General features: G+C 40.8%; 1 protein-coding gene across 1 annotated transcript in view; it reads right to left on the reverse strand.

Moving 5' to 3' along the window:
- Positions 1–23,874, reverse strand: part of CCDC62 (coiled-coil domain containing 62) — a 38,575-nt gene that overhangs the window by 9,369 nt on the left and 5,332 nt on the right. The window contains exons 3-11 of the mRNA XM_052654831.1: positions 22,753–22,919; positions 19,634–19,735; positions 17,736–17,907; positions 15,663–15,764; positions 11,296–11,384; positions 10,837–10,952; positions 8,278–9,003; positions 5,574–5,730; positions 2,474–2,596 (exon numbers count right to left, since the gene is read on the reverse strand). Coding sequence (XP_052510791.1) covers positions 2,474–2,596; positions 5,574–5,730; positions 8,278–9,003; positions 10,837–10,952; positions 11,296–11,384; positions 15,663–15,764; positions 17,736–17,907; positions 19,634–19,735; positions 22,753–22,919 — 1,754 coding nt within the window. The remainder of the gene's footprint in view (positions 1–2,473; positions 2,597–5,573; positions 5,731–8,277; positions 9,004–10,836; positions 10,953–11,295; positions 11,385–15,662; positions 15,765–17,735; positions 17,908–19,633; positions 19,736–22,752; positions 22,920–23,874) is intronic.

Genomic DNA, 23,874 nt, shown 5'->3' on the forward strand with positions numbered 1-23,874 from the left:
ATACAGGCATTAAGGGCTTTCCTGGCGGCTCAGTGGTAAAGAATCTGCCTACCAATGCAGGAGACGCAGGTTCAATCCCTGGTCCAGGAAGATCCCACATGCTGCAGAGCAACCAAGCCCATGCACCACAGCTACTGAGCCTGTGCACAGGGCTCGTGCTCTGCAGCAAGAGAAACCACTGTGAGGAGGAGCCCAGGCACTACAGCCAGAGTAGCCCCGCTCACCAAAACTGGAGAAAGCCCAGGTGCAGCGATAAATTCCCTAGTGGTCCAGTGGTAAGGATCCGCCTTCCATAGCCTGAATGGGAGGGAAGTTTGGGGGGGGAATGGATACATGTATATGTATGACTGAGTCCCTTCCCTGTTCACCTCTAACTATCACAGCATTGTTAATCAGCTATACCCCAACACAAAGTAAAAAAGTTAAAAAAAAAGATCTACCTTCCAATGAAGGGGCACAGGTTCTGTCCCTGGTCGGGGAACTAAAGTCCCACAGACAGAAGGGCACCTAAGCCCTCATGCCACAAGTAGAGAAAAGCCGGTGCGCTGAAATGAAAGATCCTGTCTGTTACAGCAAAGATCCTGCCTGCTGCAACTAAGACACAGTGCGGCCAAAAATAAATCTAAAAATTTTAAACAAATGGTATTTCAATGTCTTGCAGATCTTTTTAATTTTATTTGGTCAGGGATACAAAAAAGTTTAACTCAATGGCTTTCAAGTATCTTGAACTATGTCCACAGCACATCCAACTAACGGACCTGGAATCTTATAGCACCCATCTCAAGCTTGTATTTTACAGACTGGGCAACTGGGACTCAAGTGTCCTGATTTCAAGTTCGATGTTCTTTTCACTATTTATGTCAGGCTATACAATCTACAAAGCAACTTATATCACTGCTACTGCAATGTTCCTGTGCTCAGAGAAAGCAGTTAGAATTAATGTGCGACACACTCCCCAAAGACTGACAGATTTAGAAAATGACTATTTTGCAATTCCCAATGAAACAACAGATCTAAAGCATAACAATCAAGAAACACAAAAGTCATTAAGTGAACTTTAGGGAAACTCTACAATAAAAAAGCTCAGGCTGACAATCTCCCCAATAAGTCTGACATCCACAAGTGGGGCAACCAGACACGAGGATCCTCCTGATAGGATGCACTAGGCCGCAGTCTGGGTGTCACCCAGGATGGCGTAGCGCCAAAGCAAACAAAAAGAACCCAAACTGACCCCAAGTCTCAACAAGTCACTAGACAGAAATACTAGCCTACAGGAATTTGGAGGCTAGAGGTATGTGTGACGCAACAGTGAGGATGGAGTCATCAAGCCTATCTCAGTCCCTGGGCAAACCTACGGGACAATGACCCAGTGCTTCTCCCACAAACAAGTGGCATCAAAAGACAAAGAAAGAAGGGACTTCTCTGGTGGTCTACTGGCTAAGACTCTACACTCAATGGAGGGGGCCCAGGTTCGATCTCTGGTTGAGGAACTAATAAGATCAGATCCCACCTGCTGCAACCAAGACCCAGCACAGTCAAACAAACAAGTATTTTTTAAAAAATGAAACATAAGAGAAAGAAGAGAGGAGGAAGGAAGGAGAGAAGGAGGGAAGGAAGGAGAAGGAACTGTTAGTGATGAAGAGAGACCTCAGGGATTCATTCAAGTGCAAAATACGGACCTCGATTGAGTATTAATTTGAACAAACAGTAAAAAGATACTTTTGAGACAAATGGGGAGACCTTAAGGTAGTGTAGTCATTAGACAATACAAAAGAGTTACTGTGAATTTGGCTGGGTGTAATAAAAGTCCTTATCTGTTAGAGCTATAGAATGAAGTACATATGAGTGAAAACACACGATGTCTGTTGTTGTTTTCGCTAAGTCATGTTCAACTCTGTGTGACCCCACAGATTATAGCTACCGGCCAGGCTCCTCTGTCCATGGGATTTTCCAGGCAAGAACACTAGAGTGGCTTGCCGTTTCCTACTCCAGGGGATCTTCCTGACCCAGGGATCAAAGGAATGCAAGATGCAAGATGTCTCTTGCATCTCCGGCATTGGCAGGTGGATTCTTTACCACTGAGCCACCAGGGAAACCTGGCATTATGTCCAGGGTTTGCTTTAAAATGTTTCAGGAAAACACAGGGACGGATGGGGGAAGATCAAACAAAGGCAACAGAAAGCTGGCGGTTACTGGAACTCTGGGATTAGAAGTAGTCTTTCTACTTCTGTACTTGAAATGTTCTATAATAAAATGTCTTTAAAAAATCCCCCAGAATGTACATGCATGTGCCCAGGTAACTGGAAAGAGGAAGTCTGGGTGTGGTGGCATCTGTGGCAACATTCTGTTCCTTCTTAAACCCAGGCTGCAAACCCCTTCCCCCAGACAAGAAGACACTGCCATTCTAACAGAAAGTGACGTTCGCACACAATGACGGAAAAGGTTCAGGGTCAAAAGAGAAGGAAGAACTTACGCTTTTGCTGGTGCTGAGATTCTCAGAGCTGATGGGAAGCAGGGTGCTCAGCTCCAGGTCTGTGACCATCTGACGGGACTCTGCCAGCAAACGCTGAAGCTTACTCGTGGGAGAAAAATCATCCTGGGAACACAACACAGTTCAAGCACTGATGAAATCAAGAAACACTTTCCAACGTTTATGTCTACAAGAACAATCTGACAGGCACAAATGTCAACTATCCATGACTGGTTCTTTGACTTTAGGTGTTTGTTACATGCCAAAGCAGAACACTAAATACTAAAAGAACCAAATTTCAGTTCTTTCTCAAAACCTATTTGACTAGGTAATTTGACTTCAACAGAAAACTTACTACACCTAATTAAGTAACACCCATGTGATAAAAGAATCGTAGGCATTGTTTACCTCTCTTAAATCAACTTGTCAAGGCTGTAATTATCAAGTCAAAACACTTACAAAATGCAACTTTAACACTAAAGGCTTGCTAGCTTTTAAATTAATTTTTAATTTTTTGGTCACACCATGGAGCATGTGGGATCTTAGTTCCCTGACCAGGGATCAAGCCTCGGTCCTTTGCATTGGGAGCACAGAGTCTTAGCCACTGGACCGCCAGGGAAGTCCTCTGTTAGCTTTTAAAAATATGTGGAAATATATCTTAGTTTGTTCATTCTTGTTTAATTTTCTACTTTGTGTAAAAAGTTTTTCACAGTATACAACCTGTGAGTTTTCCACAGTTGAACATACAGTTAACTATACAATTCAGTGAAAATCTGGTGAGTTCTGGCGCATGTACACACCCATGATGAATACAGGTCACATTTACCATGGCTGTGTCCCTGGGGAATTCCTGCCTCTCAAGAGTCCCTCCTTCCCATTCTCAGACAACTACTGATCTGCTTTCTCTCACAGGAGATTAGTTTGCATTTTCTAGAATTTTATATAAATGCATTACATACTTTTGTCTGTCTAGCTTATCTCAGCATAATTATCCTGGGGTACACTCATGCTCTATGTGTATAAATAGTTCATTCTTTCATTGCTGAGAAGTACTCCACTGTATGGATAAACCACTGTTTAATCTATTCACCTTCTGTAGCATAATCAGGTTGTTCCCAGTTTTTTTTTTTTAACTAGTAAAAATAAAGCTGCTAGAATATTTATGTGGACATATGTTTCCATTTCTGCAGGAGTAGAATAGCTGGGTCATATGGTAGGTGTATATTTAACTTTTTTTTAAGCAGTTTTTTAATAGAAAGTACTCAAGTGTTTTCCAAAGTGGCTCTGCCATGTACATTCTCGCCATCAGTGAATGAACGCTCCAGATGCTCCTGATTCTAGTCAACACTTAGTACCGTCAATTCATAACAAAGAGAACCAACACTCATCAAAACACCCATTAGTGGCCAAGCCCTATGATATCCCCTTGAAACCAAGGAACTGTGATGCTGTGGGTGTGTGTTAGTTGCCCAGTCATGTCTGACTCTTTATGACCCCATGGACTGCAGCCGTCAGGCTCACATGTCCATGAGATTTTCCAAGCAAGGATACTGGAGTGGGTTGCCATTTCCTTCTGCAGGGGATCTTCCCAACTCAGGGATCAAACCCAGGTCTCCTGCATTGGAGGCAGATGCTTTATCGTCTGAGCTACAAAGGAAGCCCCAACTGTGATACTTTAATTATATTTTTGTAGGTGAACAAATTGAGGCTCAAAGAAGTTAAATAACTGTACTAAGGTCATTGAGCTAAGACAAAGCAAAACGGGGATTTGAACTCAGATTAGATGCTTTCAAAGCCAGATATCTTCCCAAAATAACCCCCAAAATGACTAAGTTTACTTGAACTAATTTTCTTTATGATAAAGCTGCGAGCAGGAGCCTGTTCATGATAAAGACACTGGCTCATCCACAACAGTGAGTGTAGAAACCACCTCAGGGCTTCCCCGGTGGCTGCATCAAGAATCAGCCTGCCAACGCAGGAGGTGCAGGAGAAGTGGGCTCCGTCCCTGGCGGGGGAAGGTCCCCTGGAGTAGGAAATGGCATCCCACTCCAGTATTCTTGCCTGGAGAATTCCACAGACAGAGGAGCTTGGCGAGCTACGGTCCATGGGGTCGAAAAGAGTTGGACACGACTGAGAAACTAAACACACACCCACACAGAAATAACCTCACTGCCTGCATGGAGGGGTGTGAACAAACAGACTACGGTTTATTCAGTCACTGGAGAGCACATTGAGCAACCATCAAAATGACGAGGCCAGGTCCACAACGTCAACACTGATGAGGGTCACAAAATACTAACAGAGCTGGAAAATCACATTGCAAAAGGCATTTATGTACATTTTAAACAAAGCAACAGTACGTGATATTTAGGTGTACACTTTTATGAAAAATGTAAAAGCATAAAAACAAATGTGGAGACGACTTCATGGTAGTGGTTAGCTGGTGGCAGGGGTGGACGGGGCAGAGTGACACGTGGAGTTTACTCTTTATCTGCAACGTTCTATTTTCTTTAACACTTGAAAAATAAAGCAAATACAGCAAAATGTAAACATGTTAAATCTGAATGTAGGTACACAGTTGCTTCTTGTACTCTTCACTTGCTGTGTGTTTAAACTATTTACTAAAAATAGATACAGCAATCACTTGGAGGCCCTGAGGGACATTTTGCCTGAAGCTAACCTACAGTATGTTTAACGAAAACAGAAGGGAAGTAAGTATGACTTCAGTTCAATAATGCAGGTAAAGTCCTACGGTTAAAGTAAAACCTGAAGAACAGCCAAAATTAAGCACGCTAACATAAGCACGCTAACGATACTGCTATAGAAGAATTAAAAGTGTACTGGGGAGAAATCTTGCCTGAATAAGCTGGGAGTTTCTTTCTTTAAAGATTTTTTAAAAAAATATGGACCATTTTTAAAGTCTTTATTGAATTTGTTACAATATTCTTCTTCTGTTCTTTGCTTTTTGGCCATTAAGCATGTGAGGGTCTTAGCTCCCCGACCAGGGATCAAGCCCACACCCTCCTGCACTGGAAGGCTAAGTCCCAACCACTGGACTGCCAGGGAAGTCCCTAAGCTGAGTATTCCTAAGCGAAATACAAACCTTTTCACTGGGGAGGGCTGTGTCTTTGTTGACTAACAAAATCTTAGATGAGTTCTTTTTATCGGAAGAGGATTCTGTCTCTATCAACTTCTCATCCTCTCTTAAGGCAGATTTTGAAGAACCCAAACAGTGGGACTGCTGGATGGCGATCAGCTCACTGTGAATAATAAAACCAAACAAAAATAGGCATCTTGAAACAATAGGAAACATATGACACCAGTACAGAAAAACATCTCAACAGGACAAAAAAGAGAGAGATTTTTCTTTTTTGATGAAGAAGCTCAAGTTTGAGTAGAATGTTACAGATTTGAATAGAGTATTTATATAAGATATTATAAATTAATGCACACCCTTCACAGCAAGAAAACAAAATTCTTTGTTAAAGGGTAACTACAGAAGAGAGAATTGTCCTCCTCTCTACACCTTGGGAAAAAAAAACAGCAAAGAAAAGAAGGTTTGAGGGATAGGATCATCCAAGAGAGACGGGGGAAAGAAATGAATACAGTATAAGGTTAAACGTGTAGATTTTAGGTTGTTGGCGAGAGATTGATTTTTGTTAATAGTTTTTTTAAAGTTCTTTTGTGAAAGTTGAGTGGCACTGTTATGGGTCCTTAATTCTTCTACAGGATCTCAGTAATTAGAGAACAGACACATGTAGCTAAGTTTCTGGGCAGGTTATTAAAGTCTGGGCTCAAAGCAGAGCCTGGAAACAGGCCCTGGTAACCTCCTTCTCCCACGGACCTTCTGGATCGGTCCAGGTAGGCTGCTGCGGCTTCTCCGTACACCCCTAGCTGTCAAATGGAATGGAGGTATAGATGTGAAGAACATTTCGGTCAGATGATGAAGTGTGCACGCAATTCTTACAATCTAAGGAAGAACGGGAAAAACAATGACCTTTTCTACTTAATCATGCGTTTGTCGTGCGATGCCTTGCCATGTGCCTCTGCTGGCAGAACAAGAAGTCACTTGAATTATTTCAAGTCAGGGAGGTCAAAAGGGCCTGGAAAGAAAACTCTGAAGTTGCTCTGGAATTTCTTTCATGCCTTAATGTATGTCCACTGTGCTCTTAAAACTGTCTAACACAAAATTTTCCCCTTAATATATGCGTGTTTTTGTTCAGTAGTGAAAAACAGGAAGTTGTGTCCTACTGGGATTTGCGATTACTTAAGGCAATCTTTTATTAAAACCAAATATGAACAGGTAACATTTAGTGTAACAACCAATTTTTTAAAAAACTTTTGCAACTGACAGAATCAGTATATGATTTTTAAATGACTCAGGCTTCTAAACAGGCCAAATGAAAACCCAAACAATGAAAATCCCCCAAAGGAATTTTTAACTATAAAGTCCTATGAAATTCAATGTGATGATTCAGATAAGGCTCTCAATATAGAAACTTTATTCTTTCTATAATTTAAGGTCAATGAGCAAGGTTTTCTTTAAAAATAGCAGAAGTTAGGATAGTGCCCCACAACTACCTACAGGATTCAGCAACTGACAGTGGGATGAGCCTGAAACGTGCAGCATTTGCTGACAACTAATGCATTTTCTTCTCTTAAAAAAAATAAAAAATACAGTTGGATAGAAATGGTCAAAAGGCACAAACTTACAGTTATAAGAACTAGAGATTTCACATACAGTAGGATTAATAAAATTTACACTGGTGTAGGCTATATACGAAAATTGCTGAGAAGGTAAATCCTAAGGGGTCTCATCACAAGGAACAATAATTTTTTTTTCTTTTGTATCTATATGAGATGATGGCCATTCACTAAACTTACTGTGCTCATCACTTCCTGATGTACTTAAATCGTTATGGCAAACACCTTAAATTTAGACAAGTGTTCTACATCAGTTATATCTCAATAAAACTGAAAGAAAAAGGCCAATAACTGTTACCAGCTTGTTAAATACAAATATTCTTTCTCCTGCATGATTTTGAAAAGTAAGAAAGTTTGGGAGATGTAAACTGAACGCAAAGGCCAAAGCAGTTGGATGTATCAATAAGCCGATGCAGGCCAGGAGAATGTCTTATCTGGGGTCTAGGGAATGTAATCTGGACATGAAAGAAACAGCTTATCGATTCAAAAGGATCCAGGCTGAGGAATGCCCCAGAGCAGCATTCTACTCTGTGAAGTGACCTCCCCGTTTGTTTTAAAATAAAACATGTTTGCTCAGCTCATGACAGCTGGCTGTGTTGTTAAGCAAAACCTTTGCCTCAGATGCTGTCCTAGGCACAAACTTCTCACTGGAATCAAGTCTCTGTGCAGTCAAAACTCAACAGCCTGCGCTGTGATGAAAAGAGGAAGCGGTGTGTCACACGCAATGTCTGCTGCAAACACTGCTTTCATTTCACAGTTGGCAGGAAGTGGCTCCTGTGGGCCTTTTCCATTTCTAAACTCAGTAAGTAGGCTCCCTGGGCTTCCCTGGTGCTTGGCGGTAAAGAATCCACCTGAAAACACAGAGACGTGCGTTCAATCCCTGGGTCGGGGAGATCCCCTAGAGGAGGAAATGGCAACCCGATCTAGCATTCTTGCCAGGAAATGGCAACCCGCTCTAGTATTCTTGCCAGATGAATCCCGTGGACAGAGGTACCTGGCGGGCTACAGTCCATGGGGTGCAAAAGAGTTGGATACAACTTAGCAACTAAACCACACCACCAAGTAGGCTCCCTGAGTATTTACAAATGTGAAACGAGACTGACCTTGTCGAAGAGTTGTACTTGGGCCCGCTGGCACTTTCTGAACAAGTGCACACAGATTTGTGGCGCACGACTCTCTGTACTTTGGAAGGCTTGAAGATGCTCATCCACTCCACGTCAGACATGTGGCCCGGTGCTTCGATGATGAAGTTACTCGGGTGGCAGCACTTGGACTCCCACAGGTCACTCTCGTCCACACAGGCTTCATTTTTGTGGTAACAGGAGACTCCAGGCCTTTCCAAGTGGTCCTGATAGTCGACATCCAGCTTTTCTGGCTGTTTTGAATCAGAACAGCTGGCCAGGCCCAGGTAAACATTGACGTCATGCCATTTATCATCAGATACAGATGTTGATGTTTCTGAGGGTTGCTTCTCTTCATTCTGAATCCCAATTCCATTCCCTTTGTGTGATTTTGCGTGGATCTTGCAAAATGTACTTTTGTTTTCGGGTTCAATCTGGATTTTTCCTCCCAGAGACCAAGACTTTTGTTTCTCCACTAAGTCTTTTGCAAATAGAGATGAGATAGCAATTACACTTTTTCCCCCAAATGAAGTATTAACCTGTAGTTTCTTCTCTTTGCATACATCACAAGAGCTCTTGTCTGACCTAGTTTGCTGAACCAACGTGGTCTCAAATTTTTGGTCCTTAACCAGTGACTTCTGATTTTTCTCCCTCTTAAAATCGACTTTTAGGTGGTTATTTTCAAGGTCTGATAAACACATGTCTCTGCTATGGTGGCATTACAAAAAACGGGAAGTTATAAAATACACTTGATACTGTCATTCTAAATATTTCACTCAAACCTCATCAGTTGAGCTAAACCTTAATAAAACCCAGTTGTCTCAGTTGAAAATAGAAGGTAGAATTTTTATATTCTTCGGAGCCCAATTTCAGCCCAGCCTCCTCCAAGAAGTCTTTGTGATCACCAAGCCCACATGCCCACTCCCCCAAGTCCCATCCTTAAGGTCTACTGTCCATACTGTCCATACTGCAAATCACTATCTTACTGCACATATGATTTAATCAATCGGAGACAGACTCTCCTATTACAACTGTATGGCTTGCTGTTTCATACATGTCAATGTCTTGTCTAAAGATGCTTAAGGGTGTTTTTCACATATGAAGGCATTTTTAATCCCCCTAGCACCTAGCACGGTCATTAATACACACTCAGTGTTCTGTAAATACTTGTTGACTGATCTGTTATTTCTTTTCCTAATTCTATTAGTTTCACAGTAAACAGAGCTAAAGCCAGAACTGAAAGGCAATGGGGATTCAAGGTATAGAGATAAACTGGACAGTGCCAAATGTGTTTACCATACTGTATTCATTACTATCCCATTTATCTGCTGCATACCTATGTAGCTACGTATTGAAAGCCAGTCTAAAGTAAAAATGACACATGTGCATAAAATACAAATCCTTGTGATAAACCTTTTAATACACTGCCTGTTAAAATGCTCATGTCACATGTGTTCAGGTGTTCTAATCTATATGATTCTGATTCTCCTTCTAGAATGGGAAAGGCCACTTTATGTTCTTAAAGAATAACCTCTATCGTCTAAGGCCAGGTGCCTCCCAGAGGAAATCAAGTACAAAAAGGAAAGAGAGACAACTGGTTAGGGGCTTCTGCCTCCTGGAGATCGCCGGCTTGGTCTGGTGTTTATTAGTAGCAGCTGCAGATACTGGGATACAGAGCGATGGTGTTAGAAGCCCCAGTGAAAGACCCGAAGAAAAGCACAGCGAATGCAGCAAAGTGTGGGGTGAGTCCCCAGCCTTCCAGTCTGCAGCAAAACCCTGCAACTCCTGACCACTCCCACCCTCGAACCCCAGGCCCTAGGGAAAGGCGCGCGCCACTGGGCCCAGCTTCTGCCCTTACATGGAGAGATGGGAGTCCCCTGAATGCCCCCTCCTTTCCACCACTTCCTCACTATTCGGTTGGATGAGTGGACTAAACTGAACTGTGGGACAGCTGTATGCTTGTCAATTAAACCACTTTTCATACGTTTATATTTTACTTTTACAGAAATGAATTTAATTCACATACTGCCTGTTATAGGTAAGAGCAGATGTCTTCTTCTATTAACAAGGAAAATGGAAAAATCAAGCTGAGAGCAGAGGTCACCCTCAGCTGAACTTCTACTGCAGTTATTTCTACCATTCTTTGATGTTCTTTCTTTTAGATAAGTATAATACCCAGTTTATCTTTATTTTCCCTATTCCTAGCCCAGTGCCTAAAATACTGAGAGTTCTGAATAAATGATTCATCTCTGTAATTTCTACTTTACCTCAAAGCCTTTTATACAACACATACCCACAAATAATGTATTTAATGAAATTTATCAAATAGTTTAATTAGGATCATGCCTAAAATTCTAAATCTAGTCTCACTACAACCCAGGATTAAAATGATAATTATTAGCTCACATATATTTTTTCCCATTTACTCCCTGCTATCTAGGGAATAGTAGTAAGTACTGACCCACAGTAGGTACTTAACAAATATTGATGAATGATGGAAATAAATACAATATCATATTAATGGCATCTTACTAAGCTTACCTGGATTCCATGCCCTTTGATTCCTCCATCTTTGAGTCATATATCTGTATTAATTCCTGAGAATTTTCCACATTGAAATTAAGAAACTGCAGATCACGCTGTTGTTTTACGTAAATCTGCCGTAGATATTGATAAATCAATACAAAGTGTAACGACAAAGCTAAAGCAAGCCAACAATTGGGTGTTTCAAACGCTAAAACGTATCAGACAGTGGCTAAAGACATATGCTGAGTATGTTAGCTTTCATTTTTCCTGTTCGCACCAAGATTTGTTAGTATAACTAGTCTCCTTTACTATAAGCAAGACTCTATCTGCGAGGTTAATACGACTGATACACCTTTAAAGTAGTCAGGATTCCAGAAGCACCATAAACAAAATCACCAGGCATACACTTTTCCTAATTTGATGTCTGTTTATAAATGTTTCCCACTGAATAGTGAAGAGGGAGTGGGGACGTACCTGTCTCAGATTATGCAGCTCTGCATTCATGCGCTCTTGCTTTGACTTCGCGATATCAAGTAACTCATCTTTCCTTTTTTCTCTCTCTGCTATTTAAGAACAAATATTATTAAAACATTTTTCACCAGCCACATCAATACACACCTCTTCATTTCTAACAACTGAATGTGCACATGGCTAATTTTTTTCCCCCTAGTTTCTGAATTTTAAAATTGCAAAATGGATGCCCAGGAAGTTTAATCTGTTTCTAACTAGATCCTTCACCAAATTTGAAAACTTTCACAATATAATTAATGCTAAGTCAAAAAAGTATTCCAGACTTTACAAACTCTATGATCAAATGACGTGTGTGTGTCCGTATGTACATACGCATTGAAAAAGGCTGAGGGCAATATCAAAAGAAAGTTATTCTTTCTTTTGATAGAATATCAAAAGAAGTTATACTTTTTTACATATTACACTGAAATATCAAAAGAAGTTATTTTTAGATGTAAGAATTAAAGAAAATTGTTTTCCTTTTTTGGGGGGAGGGGATGAGTTCTAAATCTCTAAAATTTAATACTTTATTCTTTGTTTATTCACATTACACAGGTAACCTGTAAATGCATTTTCCTTATAAAAATCCAAACAACATATTACTTTTATCAACAGAAAAAAAACTAACGTTACAAGGAAAAAAAAAAATCACTGTTTTCTTCAGTATGTAAGTCAATCTGATATAATCTCACAATCAGGCTATTCCTACGTGATCTTGGAAACCAAAGACTTCAGATACTTGAACCTATGAGGTGACCCCATAGGTAGATAAACTTTTCTTTCCATTTGAAGGAAAGCCCAGGACTCCTTTACAGACTTTCTATTTCTTGAAAATTCTTTTTATCTGATAGGTAATTAAGATTCAGAATTGTCTTGAATATATACTTGAGTATTACACTCAATTTCCTAGCTCAGAAAGAAAAAGAGGTATTTTTTTTAAAAAAAATCTTCATTCTTTTATAAAGATCAGAAACATTCTGCTGAAATTGGGATACTTCATTATTACTAGAGTTGGAGTATGAGAAGTCAATATTTTTAAAACGGTTTCAGAACTTGGCAAATGAGAACCCACAGAAAGGAAAGATCTGAAGTGCTATATAAAGTCTTGCACCAGAAAAAAATATTAGTATTATGCTTAATGAGAAATCATGTCATTCACACAGAAGTGAGAGATCAACAATAAATGTTTCACCTAAAAAAACCCTACTATCTTTATAAGAAGTTCAAATGAAATGCACAAAATAGCCCTTTATTACATGAATGGATTTTGAGTCAATCAGATGCAGCCTAAATCAAAATGTGCAACTCCTACGGTTTATTAATAGTTCCTTTTCCACGGGTCATTTTCCTCATGGATGGAGAATACAAATATTTATTTTATCGTTGCTTTACATTTGGAACATCACAGAAACCATCCAAGGACAAAGGCATGAGCTTTGCTGGGGATGGAGACGCTACCTAGACAGCTTTTCTGCCAAGTGCTTGCTGGTAATCAGAGCAGGGCCAGGTGGAATAAAGCATGAGGAGTGACCTGTGAAAAGCCACCACCTCCTACCCAAACACGCTTAATGCTCAGCCCTTCCAACCCGGGTCTGCAGCATCATCTTATTTCAAAAAGGTAATCCACGTGCACAGAATGGAGGACATGGCACAGTGAAAGCCACCGCCTTGGGTTTAAACTACTACCTCTCCTCATTTCTGAATTTATTTCCTTGCATTAGATGAGTCAACACCATAACGAAAGCCTAAAAAAGTAGTGCACTTGCAATATTTATGAAGCCCCATTTAGCTTGTATGAATTCAATCCTATGCACAAAGAAAACAATAAAAGAGGGGCCATAGCGCCTTTCACAGGGGAAGTGATGCCTATCGGGCGTCTAGGCCTCCTGGCTGCTCTCTGTTCTACCCACCTCTCATTTTCAACAGCATCTAACATGCTGGTGCCTTCGCAGTGTTTAGCGATACTTCTTTAGGGCACAGCACGGCCCCCTAAACAAAAGCTAATGACTTTATCTGGCATTGAAAGGGCAATTCTAAATGTATTTCAGTACTGCCTTAATCTGTCTTTAGAATAATCTACTGCTGCATAAAACAGAATTGTTTCCTTAGATCTGACACTTTCCTACATGGCTGGATTATCTAGGGACCAAAGTGGAGTGGGTCTGCCTACTTTCACACATTGGTTACTGAAATCAAAGAGATACGGAACTCTCTGCTGACACCTGCCTAAGCCAGGCAGCCTAAGGACAACAGCATAAAGGCAGGGGCGCTGGCAGTCTGGACCTGCTGAGCTCCGGTCAGGCCGCTATGCCTTTTACTGCCTGAAAGACCTTCACTCAGTCTTACAGAACTCTCAGGACCACAGAAATGTAAACTAGCATCGTGTTTTTTTTTTAAAAAAAACTTCTTATAAGCAACATGTATAAATGAAACCTGTCTCTAAGCCTATGTGAAGAACTTCAATAAGAGGGAAAATGAAGTTTTGAATTAAAAGTACATTTCTAAGGCATCTTCCAATCTCGAATAAAATGTGTTAATTTTCACCCATGGCACCTGAGAGCATATTATCACGTTTAGCCTTTAAACGGAGAAGGCGATGGCACCCTACTCCAGTACTCTCGCCTGGAAAATCCCATAGACGGAGGAGCCTGGTGGGCTGCAGTCCATGGGGTCGCAAAGAATTGGACACGACTGAGCGACTTCACTTTGACTTTTCACTTTCATGCACTGGCGAAGGAAATGGCAACCCACTCCAGTGTTCTTGCCTGGAAAATCCCAGGGACAGGGGAGCCTCGTGGGCTGCCGTCTATGGGGTCGCACAGAGTCGGACATGACTGAAGCGACTTAGCAGTAAGCCTTTAAAAATTATTTTTAGGCATAATTCACTTTTATCATTTAAGCATACAAGAATTGTTCTGAGACAGTGGTTTGAGCAGAAAAAATGTTTAAGAAATCAGCTTAGAAAATGATTTAAAAAATTATTTCACAAAATGGATTTATTGGAATATTAGCTAACAAATTACATATACTTTACCTAGTAATACCTAACAGAATGAGTAAAAATAGATGAACCAAAAGAAAAGGAGGTTATTTATTAAAATATCTTGTAAACTTTTCTCCATCCTCTGACCTTTCATAGCATTTGTATAACACTAAATTCTCTGTGGGCCTTGTGCTTCCTGGTCACTAACAGAGTGCCTGGCACATATACACTGATCCAAAGACTGTGTGAATTCAACTGTAAAGCCACAAATATACGTATCTTTAGGTATACATCCAAATATACGTATAACTTTATATATGTATCTTTAGATGCGTGCATGCTGTATGGCCCTAGAAATAACAGAAATAGTGACCTCTAGTGGTAGAAAACTGCATTTCTCCTATCTTAATCACACGAGATTAAAATTAAGAATTCCACTTTATTCGAAAAAAAAAAAATGTAATACTGTATCCTGTCCTTTAACTTATAGAAATGTATTCTCTTCCTAGAAGGAAGAACATTGAGGGTATGTATGTGTAGACCCAAAAATGTTCATTTAATTTCTATTTGGAATTTTATCTCCAAATCTATGATTTTCTTAATACAAACTACCAGAATTAAAGTCCAAAAAAATCTTGGCTGGCAGGGACATAATATGGATCAGATCTAGCCATATATGGATCAGATCTATATATCAGTGATTCTCAGTTGGGAGTAGAGAAAGGAGGGGCTACACACTCTAACATACTGGGGTAAGTTGGGGTTAAAAGTGCAGGAGAATATGGCACCCGGTGGAGAAGTGTGTGTACAATTTTTACATTACATATTATTGACAAACTTGCTTTCAAATCATGAACAACTCATCTCCAATTTTATTATTTTGGGGTCATACTGATGTAACAAAACACATGAAGTTTTCCAACTGTAATAATTATGGGTGATTTATTTGGAAAACTAAAAAAATGTTGAATTCCTAATTTTTACCTAGTGTTTGCAGAAGTATGAACATCCTCCCTTCTTTGGCTCATAAGATTCTTCCTTAATGAATTTTTAAGCCAAGTGTTGCATTTTTAGTAAGAAGTATAGTCACATACTCAAGCTGGAAGGGAGAGCAGCTCCTCATTTTACAGAAGGGAAAACTGAGTTAACTGGGAAGTATGATGACAGCTTTAAAATGTCCTGCATGGTCTCTCTTCGTTTCTCAAAGGGTGTTAAAATTAACTACATAAATACATATAGTATTTTGAGGCAGGCAGTTCATTTAGCCCACCATGGTAGTACCAAAGAAAGTACAGGTTACAAAATATATATAACGATTCAATCACTTAAACAAACAATCTATTTTTACCAGTAAAGACCAATTCGTCATGCAGGCAACTCTTCTCTTGCTTGAGGCGAATGATCTCTTCTCGTTGTTCATTATTTTCTGTTGTCTTTTCATTTAGATCCTCTTCACAAATAGAAGGGGGAGAAAGTCCTCAAATAAATACTAGTTTCTAGAGGAATATACACTGTGAATACCTCTCATGTCCTTAGCACCCACTTCCAATCCATATGAAGTCCTATTGGATCTACAGCCAAAATGTCCCATATCTGACATTTCACTGCATGCTTGGCAGTGATCCTGGCCAAGGCTCCCACTGTCTCCCTGCACAAACCTTGCCTCTTCCATTGCAGCTTGATGTCCACAGAGCCATCAGGGCCATCTGCTGGCATCACTTCTCTGCTAAAAGCCCTCATACTACATTTAGGATGAAATATAAACTCATACCCTTAAGCCCTGTACAGCCTGGCCGACCTTTCAATCTGTTCCTTTCACTTGCCCCGATCTCCGAACCCACCCCAGGGCTTTTGCATTTGCTGTTTCTTCTGCCTGGAAGCTCTTGGCCTAGATTTTTACATGACTAGTTCTTCCCATCATCCAAGTTTCAGCTCAAATGTTCTCTGTAAAGATGTCCTTCCAGCGCGCCCAAACTAAATGAGTCTCTGTCCCTTACTCTCTGGCCCACTATCCATGACCCTGTTTTTATTTTATATTTTTTAAACAAATGTTAAATTTCTAAAATAAGGCATAAAAGTTGATAAAACAGACTTCTTTTTACTTTTAATCTTACCTAGGTATACATAACATTCACTAAATTTACTGAATGCCTGCAATATACTCCAAGGGCTGTGTTATTAGAGTCCGTCCCTGCTGTCAAGGGGCTAATAGTACGATTATGGTTTTAGATGAAGCTACAAATGGACACAAAATTATCATTTGCCAAGAATCAGGGCATCATTAGAACAAGATTTTAGCAGGTGGACTCTTTTAAACTAAATCTGTCACAATAACCTTTCCCAATTTCAACAGTAACTCCCTGCCTCACAAGGGGCCCCGCCTAGGATAGAGGCGGAGTAACCATGCCATTGCACCGCTTTGTCATTCTAAGGCTGCCTGTTCCACTGTAAGAGTTAGTCCTCACGTCTAACTGATGACCACTTACAAATCCAATCATCTGGGTGTGGAAGTAAGACCCAGATAGCTCCCGAATCCAACAGCTTCTTCTTCGATACAACTGGGAAAAGCCAGAGACAAGTGGGCCTCCCCCTGTACCCTCTGAAGACAAATGCAAATTTTTACTCTATCACCTAGATCCACCTCCAAGCATGTAGCACTAACCTATCTGCTGTACCCAACCTTTGTTTCATTAGAAAACTTCCAGGAGTAGAATAAACCATGGAGTTACTGTGAGAATTAAAACAGAAAAAGGAGGACACAAAAGGAATTCTCCCCAAAACAGAACATCCACTGAACAGCCACTCTGGTAGTCTGTGTTGTAGGTAGCAACTCCTTATCCCTCCCTGCAATCATTCCTCAATTTTTTTTTTTTTTAATTTCTTCCACAAAAGGGCAGAGGATATTTTTCCATTGCCTGACTCTGGGTTCAGCCATGTGATTCACTGTGGTGCAGAATGAAGGGCAAGTGATGGTGTGCCAGGCTTCCTTCTGCTTCCTCTCTTAAGTTTCTGCCTTCACCATGGGAAGAAATGCCCACACTACCCAGCCAGGGAAAAGATGCTCCAATGGGCCCAACAGAGATCAGCCAATTCCCTAGTGGCTTCCAGATAAATGAGTTTATCAAAGGACACCACTGAGATACCATCGTTGGTTGCCACAAGGCATATAGTAGCAATAGTTAACTGGTACAGCAAAGGCAGGATTATTTTTTAAATATAATGCATTAGGCAGTTTTCCCCAACTCTTGCTATTTATCTTGTAACACAAAAACTGCTGCATAATTCTATACAAATGAAATGAACATTTCATGATGGGACCTAATGCTAACAACAGACCTCTTCCCAGTTATCAGATTAAGTGAACTCAAATGAAGAAATACATTCCCAAGATAAAACACCTATATTCAGGCCTCTTCCTTACCTTTTAATTTATTGACTTCAATCTTAAGTGCCTTCAATTTCTGCTTATAATCTTGCTTTTCTTTCACAATACAGGTCTCCACCATCTTAGCATCACGTAAGGCATGCTCTAACAATTTAAATTTACCCGAACAGTCAGCAATGTGATTGACTGCCTCAATAATATCTTTGTCCTAAAACCCAAATTTGAAAACTGTTACATTTTAAAATGCCAACTAAACAAGATGACACTTACTGAAATCTCATTGTGGAGTAGGGATAAACTGTGGGATTGGGACTGATGTGTACATACTACTATATATAGAATAGGTAACTAGTAAGAATCTGCTGTCCAACACAGGGAACTCTATTCACTACTCTGTAATGGCCTATATGGGAAAAGAATCTACAAAGGAGTGGCTATATGTGTATATATAACTGATTTACTTTGATATACACTTAAAACACAGAACATGGTAAATCAACTGTGAAAAGTGAAAGTGAAGTGGCTCAGTTGTGTCCGACTCTTTGCGACCCCACGGATTGTAGCCCGAGGAATTTTCCAGGCAAGAGTACTGGAGTGGGTTGCCATTTCCTTCTCCAGGGGATATTCCTGACCCAGGGATCAAACCTGGGTCTCCCACATTGTAGGCAGAGGCTTTACCTCTGTGCCACCAGGGAAGCCCTAACTGTACTCTAATAAAAACTAAAAAAGAAAAAAAGACCATGTCATGTAATTGTGTACCCAATTTCAATCCAGCGCTTTCCATGTGTTAACTCATTTAAGCCTCACAGTAACTATCTGAGGTAAGAAATATTGTTACTACCCACATGACAGAGGAGTCGACAGGAAATTGGCCACAGTTACACAACCTGGGCTTCCCTGGTGGCTCAGGAGATAAAGAATCCACCTACACTGCAGGAGACCTGGGTTTGATCCCTGGGGTGGGAAGATCCCCTGGAGGAGGGCATGGCAACCCACTCCAGTATGCTTGCCTGGGGAATCCCATGGACAGAGAAACCTGGTGGGCTACAGTCCATGGGGTCACAAAGAGTCGGACACGACTGAGTGACTAAACACAGCACAAGTCAGTGACAGAGTTTTGATTTGAATTTGGCTGGCTGGCCCCCAAAACCATGCATGAACCACCAGTTTGCAGTCTCAGAAAGTCTAGAACCAAACATTTGATTACCTATGAAACTATAATAGCAAGCGATAGGAGGACTGGTGGCCCTGGAGGGGGCTGTATTTTCTGGATTACAGATAAATCCCAGAGGCCCTCTCCTCCTTTCCTTCTTTTCAGCTTCTTAAGACGACAGACTCCAAGACCTCATCCCAAAACTACCCAAGCCAGAACCTCTTATTGTTGAAGTGGTTGTTTTAATTATGTAAAAGGTATCTATCTGCTTGTTGAAAAGCAATTCAAATAACACCTGAAGGTATAAAAATAATAAGTAAAAGTACTCCCCCCACCACTCACAGGGAATATCGATTATCAGCAGGTTTCACCTTTGCTTAAGGACAAAGGTTTCTGTGGTAGCATCATATATGCATTCCTAAAACACTTCACAGTTTGCATATCTCACGTTAAGAGGATTTATGGAAAAAATAGGGTTGGGGCAGATCATTAAAAAACCGACAGGGGTTGGGATGCAGGAGATGGAACTTTGTGATCAGATGGAACAGGCCTTGAAGACTGAAACCCACAGTGGAGTTCTGCCTCCTCTTAATGCCTTCGGCATATCATTTTAAACTTGTTTCCCTCATTTCTAAAACCAGAATTAAAAAAAAAAAAGAGAATAATATAGATAGTTCAACCTATCTGGGTCACTGTGGGACTTAAGTGAGATAAGGTACATGACTATACTTTATCGATCACAAGGTGCCTGGCACATAGAGGTATCATTATTCTGAATTACCTTCAGCTTTATCATGGTGGTGAGAGCCTGTTCACGAGCTTGCAGTTGTCCCACTTGAGCAGAAAGTTCCACTAATGTGTTGCTGAGATTTTCATTTCTAGCCTACAAGGCAAAAAACACAAAATACTAGCCCAGTCATTTAAAAGCTTTCACTACTCTCACCAGCCATAATCTGTGCTCAATCTTTCTGTTTTTTCTTTAACCTTTTCAGTAACAAAGTGAGCTATTTAAGCAGTCATCAAAAAGCAACACAAACGTCTATTTCCCCATCATCCTCTCAGTGCTTATGATTCCCTTCTGAATTCTATCAGTTATGTTTATAAACATGCCTACTTCCTAATGGCCTTTTATGTATACTTTCCGGTTGGTGAGAAAGAGGAACACGAACGGAAGAATGAACGGCAACTGGATTAGTGAGAGATTTCCTTTGCTAAAATAAAGAAGAACTGATGCGTTTGAACTGTGGTGTTGGAGAAGACTCTTGAGAGTCCCTTGGACTGCAAAGAGATCCAACCAGTCCATTCTGAAGGAGATCAGCCCTGGGATTTCTTTGGAGGGAATGATGCTGAAGCTGAAACTCCAGTACTTTGGCCACCTCATGCGAAGAGTTGACTTACTGGAAACGACTCTGATGCTGGGAGGGATTGGAGGCAGGAGGAGAAGGGGACGACAGAGGATGAGATGGCTGGATGGCATCACTGACTCGATGGACGTGAGTCTGAGTGAACTCCGGGAGTTGGTGATAGACAGGAAGGCCTGGCGTGTTTCGACTCATGGGGTCGCAAAGAGTCGGACACGACTGAGCAAATGAACTGAACTGAAGAACTTCTGTGCATCTTTTTTTATGTTGAAATAACTTCACATTGAGGTATTCTCACTCATCAGGGATTTTTAAAATCATAGATCTAGATGTGATGGAGGAAACTGAAATGCGTATTACTAAGTGAAAGAAGCCAATCTGAAAAGGCTACATACTCTATGGTTTCAACTACATGACATTCTGGAAAAGGCAAAACTATGAGATCAGGGGTTGCAAGGGACTGCAAGAAAGGAGGACAGAGCAGAGAGGGTTTTTAGGGTTGGGAAAGTATTTTGCATGATATTACAATGGTGGATACAGGTCGTTATTTGTAGAAACCCACAGAATGTACAACACCAAGAGTGAACCCTAACGTAAACTGTGGGCTTCCACGTCTCACCCAGTGATGTGGCAATGACATGTCACTGGCTACAACAAATGTATCAGTTCTACTGGGATCCACGATGTCGACAGTGGAGGAGGCTAGCTGGGGGCCGGGGCGGGGCTGGGGGTGTCTATGAGAAATCTCTGTACATTCCACCCAATTTTGCTATGAACCTAAAACTTCTCTAAGACAAAGTTTATTAATTTAAAAAAAGAAAAAAATCTCCCTGCGACAGACTGAACTGCATGTCCCCTCAAATGCATATGCCGAAGCCCTAACTTCTAATGTGATGGTGTTTGCCGGGAGCGGGGAGCCTTTGAGAGGGAATTAGGTTTAGATGAGGTCATGAGGGTGGGGCCCTCAGGATGGGATCAGAGCCCTCAGAAGAAAAGATACCAGAGAATGTGCTCAGGTGCTGTCTCTCTCCCTGTCACACGAGGACATGGTAAGAAGGTGACCATTCCATTTACAAGTCAAGAAGAGAGCCCTCACCAGAAACCAACCAGGCTGGCACCATGATCTTCAACTTCTAATCTGCAGAACTGTGAGGAAAAAAATCTCTGTTTTTTAAGCCTTCCCCCAGTCTATGGTATTTTGTTATGGCAGCCCAAGCTGACTAACATACTTCCATTTTTTAATTCAACATATCAAGAGATTCTGGGCTTTCCTTGTGGCTCAGTTGGTAAAGAATCCGCCTGCAATGTGGGAGACCTGGGTTCAATCCCTGGGTTGGGAAGATCCCCTGGAGAAGAGAAAGGCTATCCACTCCAGTATCCTGGCCTGGAGAATTCCATGGACTGTATAGTTCATGGGGGTCGCAAAGAGTCAGACAGGACTGAGTGACTTTCACTTTCACATCAAGAGATTCCATTAATAGTTTTCACTTATTTTATAGCTAGAATCTGTCTAGAAGAGTAATCTGAAAAAAAAAATTTAAGACATAAAATAAAATCTATATAATTATTATGAGTTATTAAGATTCACTATATTACCAAGATCTATACTGGTATCATTATGAAACAAGAACATGAAGGCAGTAACAACAACAGCAAAAAAGGCTTTCTCAGGCTTCCCTAGAGGCTCAGTGGTAAAAATCCATCTGCCAATGGATGTGATCCCTGGTCCAGGAAGATCCCACATGCACCACGACCGCTGAGCCCGTGAGCTGCACCTACTGAAGCCTGTCCACCCTAGGGCCCTTGCTCTCAAACAAGAGAAGCTACCGCAATGAGAAGCCCGTGTACCACAACGAGAGAGCAGCCTCCACTCTCTGAAACTAGAGAAGAACCCATGCAGCAACAAAGACCCAGTACAGTAAAAAAAAGATAAATAAATAAATATTTTTAAAAAGGCTTTCTCACTGTGCCTCTCAAAAAAGCATGAGCTCAAAAGATATTTGATGACTCATCAGCCAGGACTGAAAACTGAAAGACCACCCTGACATTTTGTTCCCAATATGCCACTAACATGAGGTAGATATCTGTTCCATCAGATTAGACACAGTTATTCAGGACACATAATTTGAAGCTGCGTGATGATACTGATCTCAGACCTTGAGACAGACTTTTTAAATTAACCCACTATTGATAAAATGAAGGATGCTACCAAACAAATGGCCTAACAATTAAGAAAGAGCTGTAATGAAGCTTCATCTTCAAGACAAAGCAACACTAGGGGCTAACCAAAGCTCACCATCAGCATAAAACTGGGACGCTGAATGGATGGGTATACTTTTATACACACACACACATTTAATGGAAATATTTAAGTTTATGAACTACTTTAAAACTGAAACACAAACAGAATTTGGGCTAGCGAAACTTATCTGAAAACCAGTCTCACCGATTGACTTTGTCGTACAGCAGAAACTAACACAACATTGTAAAGCAATTATACTCTAATAAAAAATTAATTAACTAAAAAAATAAAACCAACCTCAAGGTCTTCAGAGAGGAGAGAGGAATGGGTTGCCTTTTGGGCCATCTCCTGAAGCTGTAGTTGAGTCTTCTGAAGAGTACTCTGGCATTCAATTTGGTTCGATTCAAGGCTTTTTACCTTCTTTGTGAGTGACTTGATTATTTCAGTTCTTTTATGTAGTTCACCTGAGGGAGATTATTTTCAGGCAATGGTTAAAAAGTAAGGGTGCTAAGGAATCTTTCAAAGGTTAATTCTTCTTTGAAAAGGTTTTATTACAAAATGCACGCTACTGTACCCTGGTCAAGAAGCAGAGCACTAGCAGCAACCCAGAGCCCTGCATGTCACTTCCTGAGCAGCCTCTCCAATCTCCCACCTGCCAGCCGCCATCCTGAGCTTACTCATTTCCTTGTTTTTTATTACAGTTTTGGTGCAGAGGCTAAAGCGTCTGCCTGCAATGTGGGAGACCTGGCTTCAATCCCTGGGCCGGGAAGATCCCCTGGAGAAGGAAATGGCAACCCACTCCAGTATTCTTGCCTGGAGAATCCCATGGACAGAGGAGCTTGGTGGGCGAGTCTCAAAGAGTCGGACACAACTGAGTGACTTCACTTTCACCTTACTATCTTTGATCACATCCCTAAAAATAGTTTAATTGTGTGAATTCTGTTTGCTGTTTTTCACTTAAGATTATGATTCTGTGAATTCTCTAGTGGTCCAGTGGTTAGGACTCTGCCCTTTCACTGCCAAGGGCATAGGTTTGATCCCTGGTCTGGTTACTAAGATACCACAAGCTGCACTGCAGGGCCAAAAAATAAAAAGATTATGATCCTGAGATGTGTCCATGGGGCCGTGTAACTCCTCCTTGTGCACTATCATTCCTACATAATAACATTATATGATTATGTCAACATTTACTTATACACTCTACTATTAATGGTCATTTGGACTGTTTCCACTTCACAGCTATTATGAACGATGCTGCCCTGAATATTCTTGCACAAGCATCTTTATGCTTTTACAAGAGCTTCTAAATAAAACGTGGTCCCTCAGACCAGCAGCACCAATATCAACTGTGAACTTGTTAAATACGCAGATTTAAAGTGCTGCACTCAATACGCCAGCAAATTTGGAAAACTCAGCAGT

Source organism: Budorcas taxicolor, chromosome 17, assembly GCF_023091745.1.
Source record: "Budorcas taxicolor isolate Tak-1 chromosome 17, Takin1.1, whole genome shotgun sequence".
Lineage (NCBI taxonomy): Eukaryota > Metazoa > Chordata > Mammalia > Artiodactyla > Bovidae > Budorcas > Budorcas taxicolor.